Here is a 12,580-nt window from a genome sequence, read left to right on the forward strand (position 1 = left end):
AAACAAATTTACATTATGACATTAATTGGGTTGACTGTTGGTTTTACAGCCTGATGCTGTGAAAGTCATTCAGTTCCTGAAACGCTAGTGAGCTCCTGAAACCCTCACAAGCCAGGAGGGATTGACTTTCCTGAGAACAGCACAAGCTCCATAGAGTCCCTTCTCTCAGCCCCACTGGTTTTTGTGTCAGATCAACCTGTCTTCAGGTGTCTTTGGTCAAGGTATTATGATATATGGGTTTTGCTCACTACAACCAGCAAGTGAGGAGGCTTGTAGGCCTCTAATATTTGGTTTTGCCTTCTGAAATAATCAAATCATCGTCTGGTTTAGCTTGTCAGAGTTGTTGGCAGTGGCCTCTCATTGATCTGGTAACCTAGCCACAAATTTCCTTTTCCCCTAAATCTTTTAGAGTTTCCTTTTATTCTGTCCAGAACCCCACTCAGGCCCTGAACCCCACTCAGCATGATTAAGCAGAAGGAGCCTCAGTGCAATATCTGCAGCTCGAGTTCACTCTTCCCTCAAACACATCTGAGCTTACCCTGGATGTTGTCCACTGCGGAGAGAGCCGAGAGCTGCTCACACTTAACTGGAACAGACAATTGCACTGACCTAGCGTTACAAAAGCATATGATATTCTTTACTATATGGCAGGTAAAAAAGCTAATTTGGATCAGATCTGAGGGACCAGTTCTGTCAGCTGTTTTCAGAACTGCCCTGCAAAGGCTTTTTTGATGAATATGCAGAGCGTCAGCAGCATTCAGTCCACTATTGTACCAGTCGTGGATGCTCTGGGCAGCTTATTTTCCTGTTTTACTTGTTTTCTGTTGTATCATCTCACGCCAAATAAGATGGAAGTTTTAAATGTTCACTCTGCTGCACACACGATTTTTTTTAAAGGAGGGGGCAAAATAATTGCAATTACAGTAAACTGGCAGGTAGTGAATAAAAAAAAAAAAAAAAAGTAGTAAGATTACTTTAGAAGAAGATCCAAATTCCAGAGCTTGTGAAGGTAAAGTGTGGTTTTTCTTTTAACAGCAGTTCTGAAAATTCAAAAGAAAACCAAACGGGAAAAAAAAAAAAAAAACCCCACCCCAAAATTCCAACCAAAATCCTCATCCAGTTAACAATGAATATGCTGAAGCAAAAATTAAGTTTCTGATAGTTTTAGGGTGAAGTAAGAACGTTTTTAAAATAAATTACTTGTCAGAGTTAATATTATAATTAAAAGTGACTTTATGAAATATGTCTTTTTCTCTTTAGAAGTTTCTTCTTTCTTTTATATGAATGATTTAGGGAGGGCAAAACAAATCTGGGAGGGGTTTTGTTAAGACAGAGGAATGTTTTATGCGAATTCCATACGAAATTCTACTTTTTAATGACATATGCATTGTCATTAAATGTATGTTCTTTCTCATTTACAGAACGGTTTTACACCCCTACACATTGCCTGCAAGAAGAACAGAATAAAAGTAATGGAACTCCTTCTGAAGCATGGTGCATCAATTCAAGCTGTGACTGAGGTAGAAGTGGTCTTTTCACATTTTATCTTTGTCTTTCCTACAAAGTTAATTGTAATTATATTGATTAATATTTGAATATTTCTGAAAGCACATGTACCAATCAACTCAACAACTATTTTCAACTAGATATTACCAAATAATAAAGTTAGCTGCCCTAATGGATTGCAATGCCCAACAAATTGCTATACCTTGGGAATGCAGTGGGGAGAACATGTGAGACATAACAGGTTAAAATTTGGGGAAAAGAAATCTATCATTTCTGCTAGTTTTTGCCTGTAATTTAATGAAGAACAAATTCACCTTCGTCTGATCATGGTGAAGACTGTGCTTCCCGCAAGTTCTGTTTTTGAAGGGTGGTTTAATTCACAGGCCTTGTTTTAGCTTTCCACACAGAAGTTTTATTCACCCACCATCACAGGTCATCACAAATCAGCTAGACAGAAATCAATATGCTATTACTTCAATCAGCGTGAGATAGTCTACACCCAGTTATTGGCACAATTTAGAGATTAATTAAGTACCTATGGAAAATGTGGTTTGTCTGTGCATATGCATATTCTACTAAGTTATGAGGAAAGGTCACATGTATGAATGTGTGATCACTGTGGTCAAGTTAGAGAACAATAAACAGTTCCATTGATTAAACAAGGTAAAGCTGGGAGCAGTTCACCTCCTCAAAATGGAGTTTCATTTGTTGCATGGGTTTTTGTTCTCTTAAATCAGTAGATAGCTATACAACTCCCTTCCTGGCTTTCTTGAGAGAGGACGGACCCTGCCCTTGCTGCAGTTCACATATCTCCAGATTAGTTTTTAGAAACTGTAGGGCTTGTAGATGCAGCTTTCAGAGTCTAATTTGAAGACATGTTAGCAAATGAGTGAGAGGCACAAAGAGAACCTTAACAGAAGAGATGCAATGCTTGTCCTCTCTATTAATCAGTGAATGCGGGAGTAGTAAAGCTATCTATTCAATTTCATCCCTTTTACATACAAAGAATTAAGAGAATGGAAGCAACAGCAACACTTAACTATACTTTCTCAAGTGAGTGAACCAGGTTAACAGTCTAATCTGTACTTTTTGAATTACTTTTTCAAGCAAAATCTTTCCAATAGCGAGAGCTCTTCCTTTATTTCCTGTTGCTGCCTCACCATGATCTCAAACCACGTTTAACTGCATTTGTTGAGATTTCATCCTGGTACTTTGCTGCAGGTTTCTACCTTCCTGACTGCCTCTTTCACTGGCTCTCTGTATGGTAACAACCTTTCAAGGCAGAATTAGGAGTCGGCACACATCACCCCATACATAAACCACCCCATAGTCAGAAAGAAATACTGTATCTGGCCAAAAAAAAGCATCCATAAATCTCCCCAAAGAAATCTGAGAGCAAGCGTGTTGGTTGTGAGATGTGGATAAACAATGCAAATAGAACATGAGGAAGCAGTAGCAAATGTCACAAATAATCATCGTTGCATATAAACTGTTTATTAAAGGTAATCCTTATTACCTTTTCTACAGAAGAATCTTCCCTCCAGGTAGATGCCATACTTCCATTTGTAGTTACTGGACCTTTTGTTTTTTTCAGCTGCAGGCTTGAATCTCTGCAGTATGAGTTAGTGTTTATGGTCAAATACGACACACAAGCATTGTATTTCCTGCAGTCTATTATTTTATATTATTTTAAAAACATTTTCTAAATTTTGTGGAACAGGGAAAAGAAATAACATACTCAACCGGTTCTTCTGCCTTCCTGCTCATGTTTGCTGTTCTGCATGAGAAAGGAACAAAAGTATGTTTTCCTCGCCTCTACCCTCCTGGGACTTGAGTTACATCTATGGGGAAGCTGCCTAAATCAGGGGATTTCCAGAGATCCACTGAGCTTTCTCCTCCTAGTAGCAAAACTCCCTTCTGCAGCCTCTGGCTGACTGTTGCTACAGCTGTGCAGAAGCAGCTGTGAAGAGGCTTTAGGGTAATTCTACTTGGAGAAATATTAACTATTGATTGGATTTCTAAAGCCAAATCCTTGAGGTCATGCCCTGCTAAATGACTGCTCCCTTTTTTCGCTTCCCTCTCTCTCTCTCCAGCTGGTCTTTTATATCTTGTGTAAGAGCAGTGGTGCAGATTTCTGATGGTGATGGTGCCATAAGGTCCTGAGGGAAGGGGGAATTCTCTTTAGCCCGTGTCATTTGTGCCTGTGCCTCTCGGGCTGGATGCCACTGTTTTGAATTCCCTTTCTCCTGGAGAAACAGTGAGGATGGAGCTCACCACTAAGTTCAATAGACCTTTTTGTTCATCTTAAAGCAACCATGGACACTCCATCTTTTTTGCATTAGCTGAATGTTCCAGAAAATGTTATCTTTGTACTGGGAATGCTTCCACCTTTTTTTTTTTTCTGGTCCAAAATGATATTTAGCAAAAACTTAAGGAAGAATCTTGCTTAGCTATTGCTGATTCTAGTTGATGAAGAATTATTGAATTCCTAGAATGTTTTTATGCTTGCTGATGAATCGTGCTCATAGGTGTTTCCAATTCTATGTGCCTTTTGGTTTAAGCACATGTATATGTTTTTAAGAAGATCAGATCCCCTCAGAAGAGCAAGCACTTGGGTTTACTTACTTTAGAATAACATTTTTTTCCCCATGGCGTTCTTGTAGAGGAGTGTGGAAGCAGGTATTTAAGTTTGATTTTGGTTTGGTTTTCAGTCGGGCCTAACTCCAATCCATGTTGCTGCCTTCATGGGACATGTAAATATTGTATCGCAGCTAATGCATCACGGAGCATCGCCCAACACTACCAATGTGGTGAGTAACAGGTTTCCTTTCAGCATGGCGGAACCGTGAGTGCCTGATAATACCTGGGAGCCGGGAAGTGCCGGAGTCTGGTGTTCGCCACTCACCTCCATGGCAGTCGTGGCTCCTGCTGGAGTCAGGGAGAAGGGCAGCCCGCTGACTCCTACTTGGGAGATCCTTGACAGGTTGAGGAAACCTCAGAAAAGGCTGACCCGAAGCAGACTCTGTTCTCTTTATTTTCTGAAATAAAGAATGAGAACATGCTGCAGCTTCTCATATGTAATTTTTGAGATGTGCACTTGGACTGTTAAGCATTGTTTTCCCAGGACCCCGGGGGCCCTACCATTTAAGGAAAGTTCTGCTGTTACCAACAGATTGGAGCAGATTGTCGGGACATATTGCCTGTGTCCGTACAGCCGTACGAGTGCGCTTTTCTGCTGGCTGTGCCCTGTGTGCCCCAGGGCTCCCAGCGCATGTGTAAAAACTGCAGTCGTTGTTAGATGGATGTTCGAAAGTCGGGCAATGAGAGGAAGAGAGAGACTTGTTGATTCTTTTTAGCAATTTGACTTCAAAATCTCCCTTTCGCCTTCCATACACAGGTGCAGTTAGAAGACAGTCTTTTACTGTTAATTCTATTAGATTATATAAAAATACAACACCATTTATAAATTAGCAGGTGTTTGTAGCTGAAGACATACTGATGTCCAAAAATGTAGAAAGCAGTTTCTCTCCTGATTTTATTCTAGTTTCCTTGGATTTGTCTGTCATTAAGTCCATGAAGCCTTGGATTAATGTACTCAGTACCGATTTTTTTTCCCTCTTGTTCACTCATCACAGTGCTTGTCAGATAATAAACGATCGTAGGGGCACAGGGCATAGCAGGAGGAGAGCCAAATATGTGTGTATCTGAATACACAGAATTTGAAATACTTTTTTTTTGTTTGACCAATTAGGTTCTATTTAAGTGGATGTAATTTTAAACGCTGTTAGTAAAATGCTAGTAAATACGAAAGTTGCACTGTCTCTTTTCAGCAAAAGGCACTATTATGTTGGGAAACTGACCTTGAAAGAAACTGCTCTGTAATGTAGAGCTAAGAGGTCCTATACTGCCTTAATCTCCTGTCTTGCTCACAGGCAACTGCTACAAAATACTCTACTGGAGATCATTCTGAACTGGGTCACCACTATTTTTGTGATTATGAAACATGTTGGGGTTTGTTTTTCCTACAGTGTGTTTTAATGATGTTTTATTTTGCTGCTGCCTGCTAGAGAGGAGAAACAGCACTGCACATGGCTGCCAGAGCTGGCCAGACAGAAGTGGTTCGATACCTGGTACAAAACGGAGCCCAGGTGGAGGCTAAAGCCAAGGTAAGGTGACGGTCCAGGTATAATAACCCTGGATTAGTTATATTTAACAAAGAAAGGAATCACATTCATCTTGAATGTGTCTTTCAGGAAGAGAAAGGGAGATGAAGCCAAGGGCCTTGGCATAATGACAACTGATGCTTTGTTACGTACTCTCTTACTAGTCATGAGTGATCTGTATGAGAGAGAAAGCAGGAGAGGTCAAGTTGATACCATGTCTGGTTTTTTGTCAGCTTTTAAAATAAACCATTATGTGTTTGAAGAGTTCTGTTTTGGGGTGGGAAGCAATGAGGGGTGAGGAATGCCTCAAATCTGCTTTTATTTCTGCAAAACTGTAAGCCCTAGGCTGTTGGTGTCTCCTGTCACGTCCCTAAAGCATCAGCCTGTGTGCATTCAGAAATGGTTATACTGCTAAAGAACACCTCCTAAAGTATGGAGACACAGTAAGAGGATGTACCATTATGGCTGGAAAAGAAGGAACAGACCCTGTAGAGACAATTGCAATTGAGGAGAATAAGGGGGAAGGAAAAAGAGATGGTGAATAGCCACTGAAGAAACACACAAAATCATGGAAATGAAAGACTTCCAGGAAACAGACAGGGGAAGGATATAAATGTGTGCAATAAATAGCAGTCTTAATAAGTAAAACCAGGAAAACTCTTTTTTTTTCCCCCCCCAATAGTGATTAGATGAATATATTTTCAAAGAAATCAAATTTTCACTGTGAAATCATCATCTGTGAATTGGCTCACAAATAAAGTTACTAGTAAGAATATCTATCTATAAAAACTCTGACTAAATATTTGTAGCAGACACACTTTGTATCTGTAAGCAGTCTGACAATGGAAGTGAATCATGTGGTCTGTAAATCTGCAAAGACAGCCTTGAACGAGAACAGCTCATCCTCAGCAGCAGTGTCATGCAAATTTTTTCTAAGTAATTAATTTGTGCAAACTGATGTTGCCTATATCATAAATATTTGGTATCATAAATAACAACTAAATACAAGTAATAGATTAGGCACCTGTGCTAATACCAACTGTGAGAAATTTGTGGGAAACAGGCATAACCTGGAAGTATGTAAGAACCATAAAGGCACTCACATCCTAAATCCCAAGGGTGTAAAATCGCTGTTGTAGGATGGGCATGGGCAGAAGTGTCCCTAGCAGGGAACACCCCCAGAACAATTCTGCTGCAGGACATGGCGTAGCAGTGCTCAAAAGGTAGGAGATTCAGCAGGTAAAAATGGGGAGAGGAAGATGTATGAATAGATTTATGAGAAACAGGAAAAAATAAAGTCACAGGCTTTTTTGGCCATACTGTTGCAATAGTGTGCTTAATGCAAAGATTGCACAGCTGAGAATGGGGAGGACAAAAATACAAACCGAAGTAATGAATAAGGAGGAAATTATCTATTAGACACTCAGAACAAAGTCACAAATACCCACAATATTTTCACGGAAGGAAAATTAACAACGAGACTCATGACAAAACTATTGGGATTTAAGACTACCTAAAACTATTAGGATTAGTGTGTTGCAAATGAGCAGTGACAAAACAACAGTGAATTTCAGCACCGTGCTTTATCTTCAGTTACATCCCCTGTACAGTTATTTGCAAAATACCAAACAGGTCGGTCACCAGTAAAAAAGCACAAAATATGATACTTAATACATGTTACTGGGCAATAATATGCTAAGCACCTCAGGTCATCCCAAACAACTGAATTAAATGTTGTTGGGAATCATAGAAGAGATCGAGATGTGATGAACAGAGCTATGCCTTTGCTGCATTTTAAGAAAGATCTCAAATTCAGCGGGAAACTCAAAGGGTCTTAGTGGCAAAGCAAAGTGAGGTGAACCCAGATGAAGAAACGGATCTGTTTATTTACTGTTATGGATTATGTTCCTGTATGGGATATTTTGTGATGCATTGAAAAAGCACAAGATATCTTTATTGTATGACAAAGAGAAAGCCAGCATGCAATATTCTCTAGCTTAAGACCTCAGTAGAATTAATGCTTGTCTGCAGTTTTGAAAAGCAATAGAATCTGAGCAAAGATTTTCTGTTGAAATATGAGCCTTAGTTTTCTTACGTAGGACTGTGTTGTTTCCTTTGTGTTTAGGATGACCAAACGCCGCTGCACATTTCTGCTCGACTGGGAAAAGCAGATATAGTACAGCAGCTGCTGCAGCAAGGAGCATCTCCAAACGCAGCTACGACGTCTGGCTATACGCCCCTGCACCTTTCTGCTCGAGAAGGACACGAAGACGTAGCTTCTGTTCTTTTGGATCACGGTGCATCTTTATCTATCATTACCAAGGTAAGGGACTTGCAGAAGTGATAGTTTCAATAGTAAAACATACCTGTAGCAAGTGCTACTTGTGAATTAAACACTGCAAGAGTCATATACACACACAAATAATGTAAGAATGAGCTACGTGTTGTTGAAAGGGTACAAAGCATCACAGTTTTACCACAGAGCCTGATGTATAACATGTCCCAGTGATCAGACATGCATTTTCTCGGAATGAAAGGAATGCAGGGCAGAAATTCCTGACTGAGAGTTGATAAGCTGTTACCCAGCCTTGTCCCCGGGGCTTTGGTGGTGTGAAGAAAGGAACTGACTCTTTCCTTTTTAGAGCTGTTTTAAGTAGATAGGGCTTTGCCCTGCAAGGGAGGGCCTCCAGACCTGCGGTGGTTGGGAATCTGCAGACCTGCTGCCTGTACTCAGGACTGTGTGAGGGGATGGAGGGAAACAGCAGTATCCTTGTAGATCAGAGACAAACCCTGGAAAGAAGTGCACAAGGCTGCTATATAACTGCTTTCTCTTACAGAAAGGATTTACGCCCCTACATGTGGCTGCAAAATACGGGAAGATTGAGGTAGCCAACCTCCTGCTTCAGAAGAGTGCATCTCCTGATGCTTCCGGAAAGGTAGGACAGAAGAAGCCACTGCCACTTTCACAGCAAATATCTAAATGCACATTATATTCTAATAATATCCTTCTACCTACTTACCATCACACTAGTATCCACAGCCTGGGAGTGACTGGGATGGGTATTATGTAATATTCCAGTCCCTCTAGGGGCTGCCAAGAGCCAGCAAACTCTCGACAAAAGTGACTTTTATTGTCATTAATTGAAACAAAATTCTGTCCTCTCTGTACTCAGCCAGGGGAATGGAGACAAACAATTCCCCCACCTTCCTGCCCAGACTGTTTACAGTCCTTATCAGAGAATTCAGGCGGCTGCCTCTGCTCCCCCAGGTCTCATGACAGGGGCCAAAGCCCAGTAGGACCTCAAAGCTTTTTAAACCAGCCCATCTTGGATTTTTACAGATCCAAGGGACAGTTTACTTATCCACTGCAGTAAAAGAAAAACATTGCCAAGGGTTTGACCTCAGGGTCAAAATTCCTTACCTGCTCCATCCTGGGGGCAGCACAGATATGTGCTTCTCTGTTAGTCTTTCCTGGGAAAAGTGAAAAGGGCTTTCACAGCTCAGTAAGGATTTTCAAGTATCTGTTTTGGTTTTGTTTTCTGTAGTTATCAGAGACTCTAGATACACGAATGAATAACAAATGTGTTTTTTCACCTTATCTACTCCCATTTTCCAAACTCTTAAGTTTTCCCTGGAGAGGGTCTGTAACAGCACTTGTTTGTTCTGCATGTGTTTTTAGAGCGGTTTAACACCACTGCATGTAGCTGCACACTACGATAATCAAAAAGTGGCACTCCTACTGTTGGACCAGGGAGCTTCACCTCACGCCTCTGCCAAGGTACAAGTACCGATCACTCTGGGGGAATAATACCCAGGCTTTTTCTGTCACTTTATTTCCTGCTTCTCTCTGTTCTTTCTAGGCTGTATATGTCTGCAATTACAGGGGGGACCAGTGACCTTGTTTATTAATGTCTTACAACCACATAAAGCTGTTAGAATAACTCTGCAGGTGAATAAAATAGCAGTAAAAAGCAAATATAGCTGTAGAAACATTTAAAATCTCTAGTTTAAATAAAGTTCTGTCCTGGAAAATCCTCAGCAATGCTTTCATTTGTCTGGCCTCCTTAGTACCTTCTCCAAGCCAGCCAACTTGATATCATTGCATCTTAACATCTGTGCAGGGCACGCGTGGAGCTAACGCCTTGCTACACACAGCTAGTTCTTCTGTATTGTGCCACAGGATGACTTCCGAGGTGTGATATGTTTCTCGGTACAATGTACATAACTACTTAATGTGCTTCACAATCCTCCTACTGCAGCGTAAATGGACTGGCGAGAAAATAAAAGTAGTCACAGCCCTGCTTTGGTTGCAGTTTACTGTAGGCAAGACAACACATAGTGTAAGATTTCAGGGGATGTGAAAGAATGAACATTTAAATGTATTCTAGTTCTGAGTAGAATAAAGAATTTAGAGAAGCTTAAAGTGTCTATACCTTTTGTGGATCCCAGTTTTAACTGTGGATCTATAATCAGTGGTTGGACAGCTACAGTAAGGAAAACAGGGTGGAATCATAGGTAGGGTCAAGTTGGGTAAGTGCAGTGTAAATACCTCATCTGAAACAATGCAGATACATTCCTAAAATCACTGTAAAAAACTCCCAGCAAAACACTGGAAAAGGGATAGCTAGTGGAAAAGGCAGTGTCGTAGATAGACAGACATCTCTCCGTGACTGCCTTCCTCTCACATGACTGAATACAGCCATAACACTAGGGGCCTTCTGCACGGCTAAAGAAGAGGATGGAATCCGTCATACATGGTAGGTCCCGGAGCTGATAGTGCAAAAGAGAGGAAAGTTAAATAAACACGGATGGCCAGGAGCAACGGCACAGTCTAAAATCAATAATGTCGATAGTGGCAATCTGCCAGAGCAGTGCCCTGGGAGGTGAACTGGAGTGATCTCTGATCCTTTACTACTGCAACACAGCACTCTTAAATGCCACTGCGAGGAAGAAGGGGCCTCCTGAAGGCGATGAGAAGACACTGACCCAGTTTTCATGGAAAGAAACTGCCAGTGGAAGCTGTGCATCCTGTAGGGACAGGGATTGCAGCAGCCACTGCCAAGGGCTTGGGAAGCCCAAACCAAGGTGGAAGCACTACAGACTATGGTATAATATTACACAAACTCCTCTGCCAGGTCACCTTAGCCTCCCCATCTGTAGCAGCACAGTTTTGCAGCTGCCACTTCAGGCCTTCAAGTGCCGGCTGTAAGTCTTCCTGAAAGAAAGCATTTGTTAGTATTCTGCAGCAAGTGAGCCACAGCAACACTCAGTAGAGCGTCAGCACTACATAAAATTAATGGTAGCATGTTTGTTGCTTTAGGCACCCGCTGTGCAGTCATCTGAAAGGTGATGTTGGTAACAGCAGATGATTTCCCATTTCTTCTGTAAATGTGGTCTAATAAATGAACGTGTTATGTCATATCTCATCACTGACTCCACGGTTAGTTTCAGCAGCAGTTGTTTCTTTGGTGACACTCCTTTCTTCAACACTGATCTTGAGAGTGGCTCATTAGCCTGGCCCGGCAGCGTTTGCTTTGCAGAGTGATTGATGAAAGGGTGTAGGAACTGGCCATGTCAGAGTACAGCATTGCCATACAGTTATTCTGATGAACCATTCTTCTTTTTTTTATAGGCGAAAATAAGGCTTTTGCCTAGTTTTAATTTGGCATCCACTTCATAATGCTTCTCTTCCTCTCACCCCACTCCCAAAGCTTCAGTTTTCCCTTGTCCCTTCATTTTTAAGCGTTTTTCCCTTTTACCTCTTTTCCCTAGCAGCCTGAATAACTCAGTACACTTCCTTCCAAACTTCTCCATTCCCTTCCACATCTCTGCGTAGTGACACAGCACAGCCCTTATGAGGAGATGCAGACTGAGACTGAGCTGATTTTCAGCTTTTATTTTTCAGCTCTGTTTGCCTTCTCTTGGCCACCTGCTGCTTTCCTTTCCACTGAAAGCAATGTATACCCAGTTCTGAGGAAAACCCTTGAAAACTGCATTTGTTATTTTACAAAATATACGTGAGCTCCATGTGAAATACACAGTTTAGCACATATGCAGGATTTAGCACATAGTATTTAGGATTTCATAGGTACTCATGTGGTGATGATTGTTTTACACACCAGGCTCATGCAAGAAGTCTCAGGGAGAGGATTGTGTTTGTATTTCCTGAAGTTTTTGATCTTCAAAGTGAGAATTCAGTGGCCTTATATGTCCCTTATTAGTTGTGGCACTGTGTTTCCTGGGTGTCATTTTGAACTATCTTAGTATATAAGGCCTGAACTGAATCTGAATTGCATTTTGAAGGTTACAGAACCTTTTCCACATGGATTTAGTGCGGTCCATCTCTCTCGCTTCCAGATTACTATTAAAGCTCTCTTGTAATCATTTCTGTGCCCCTGTGGATGTATTCTTTGCTCCTGCCTGCATCACCCTGCATCTCTCTGTTGTGACCTGCCTCCCCTTACAGTCCAGCTCTGCTGCCCGGTGGGGTGCAGGGAGGAGCTGAGCCAGGTGAACGCTTTATGCCCTTAGATTTTATTGGGCTGTGTAATCTGAGATGTACGTGGTACTTGTGATAGCATACGAAAGGTTTATGCAGCTAGGGTCTCCCCCTGACTTGACATTATTCCTCGGTCACATGCCTACATTTTCCATTTGCTTTAAAGTGAGGGCTCATACGTCTCGGAAAGACAAAGTTCTTGATTAAACAGACATCACCATCTGTACCAAAAGTTGGTCATACCTTAGTGTTTTGGTATTTGCATGCTCATCAGCAATTATTTCTATCTATTTTCTGCCAAATCTATTCTTTTTTAGAATCATAAAGTTTTACCATGCAATAGATAACTGCATTTTTATTTTTAGTACTGAGCTTGTTGGGTATATGTATTGGAAGGAACAAAAAATGAAGA

The 12,580-nt window shown here is 41.2% G+C and overlaps 1 protein-coding gene across 1 annotated transcript in view; it reads left to right on the plus strand.

The window, feature by feature from the left end:
* Nucleotides 1-12,580, plus strand: part of LOC104515047 (ankyrin-3-like) — a gene marked incomplete at both ends in the record, with an annotated part of 70,083 nt that overhangs the window by 37,276 nt on the left and 20,227 nt on the right. The window contains 6 exons of the mRNA XM_010158881.1: nucleotides 1,422-1,520; nucleotides 4,218-4,316; nucleotides 5,574-5,672; nucleotides 7,795-7,992; nucleotides 8,507-8,605; nucleotides 9,349-9,447. Of these exons, the coding sequence (XP_010157183.1) occupies nucleotides 1,422-1,520; nucleotides 4,218-4,316; nucleotides 5,574-5,672; nucleotides 7,795-7,992; nucleotides 8,507-8,605; nucleotides 9,349-9,447 (693 nt within the window). The remainder of the gene's footprint in view (nucleotides 1-1,421; nucleotides 1,521-4,217; nucleotides 4,317-5,573; nucleotides 5,673-7,794; nucleotides 7,993-8,506; nucleotides 8,606-9,348; nucleotides 9,448-12,580) is intronic.

Source organism: Eurypyga helias, unplaced genomic scaffold, assembly GCF_000690775.1.
Source record: "Eurypyga helias isolate BGI_N326 unplaced genomic scaffold, ASM69077v1 scaffold18739, whole genome shotgun sequence".
NCBI lineage: Eukaryota > Metazoa > Chordata > Aves > Eurypygiformes > Eurypygidae > Eurypyga > Eurypyga helias.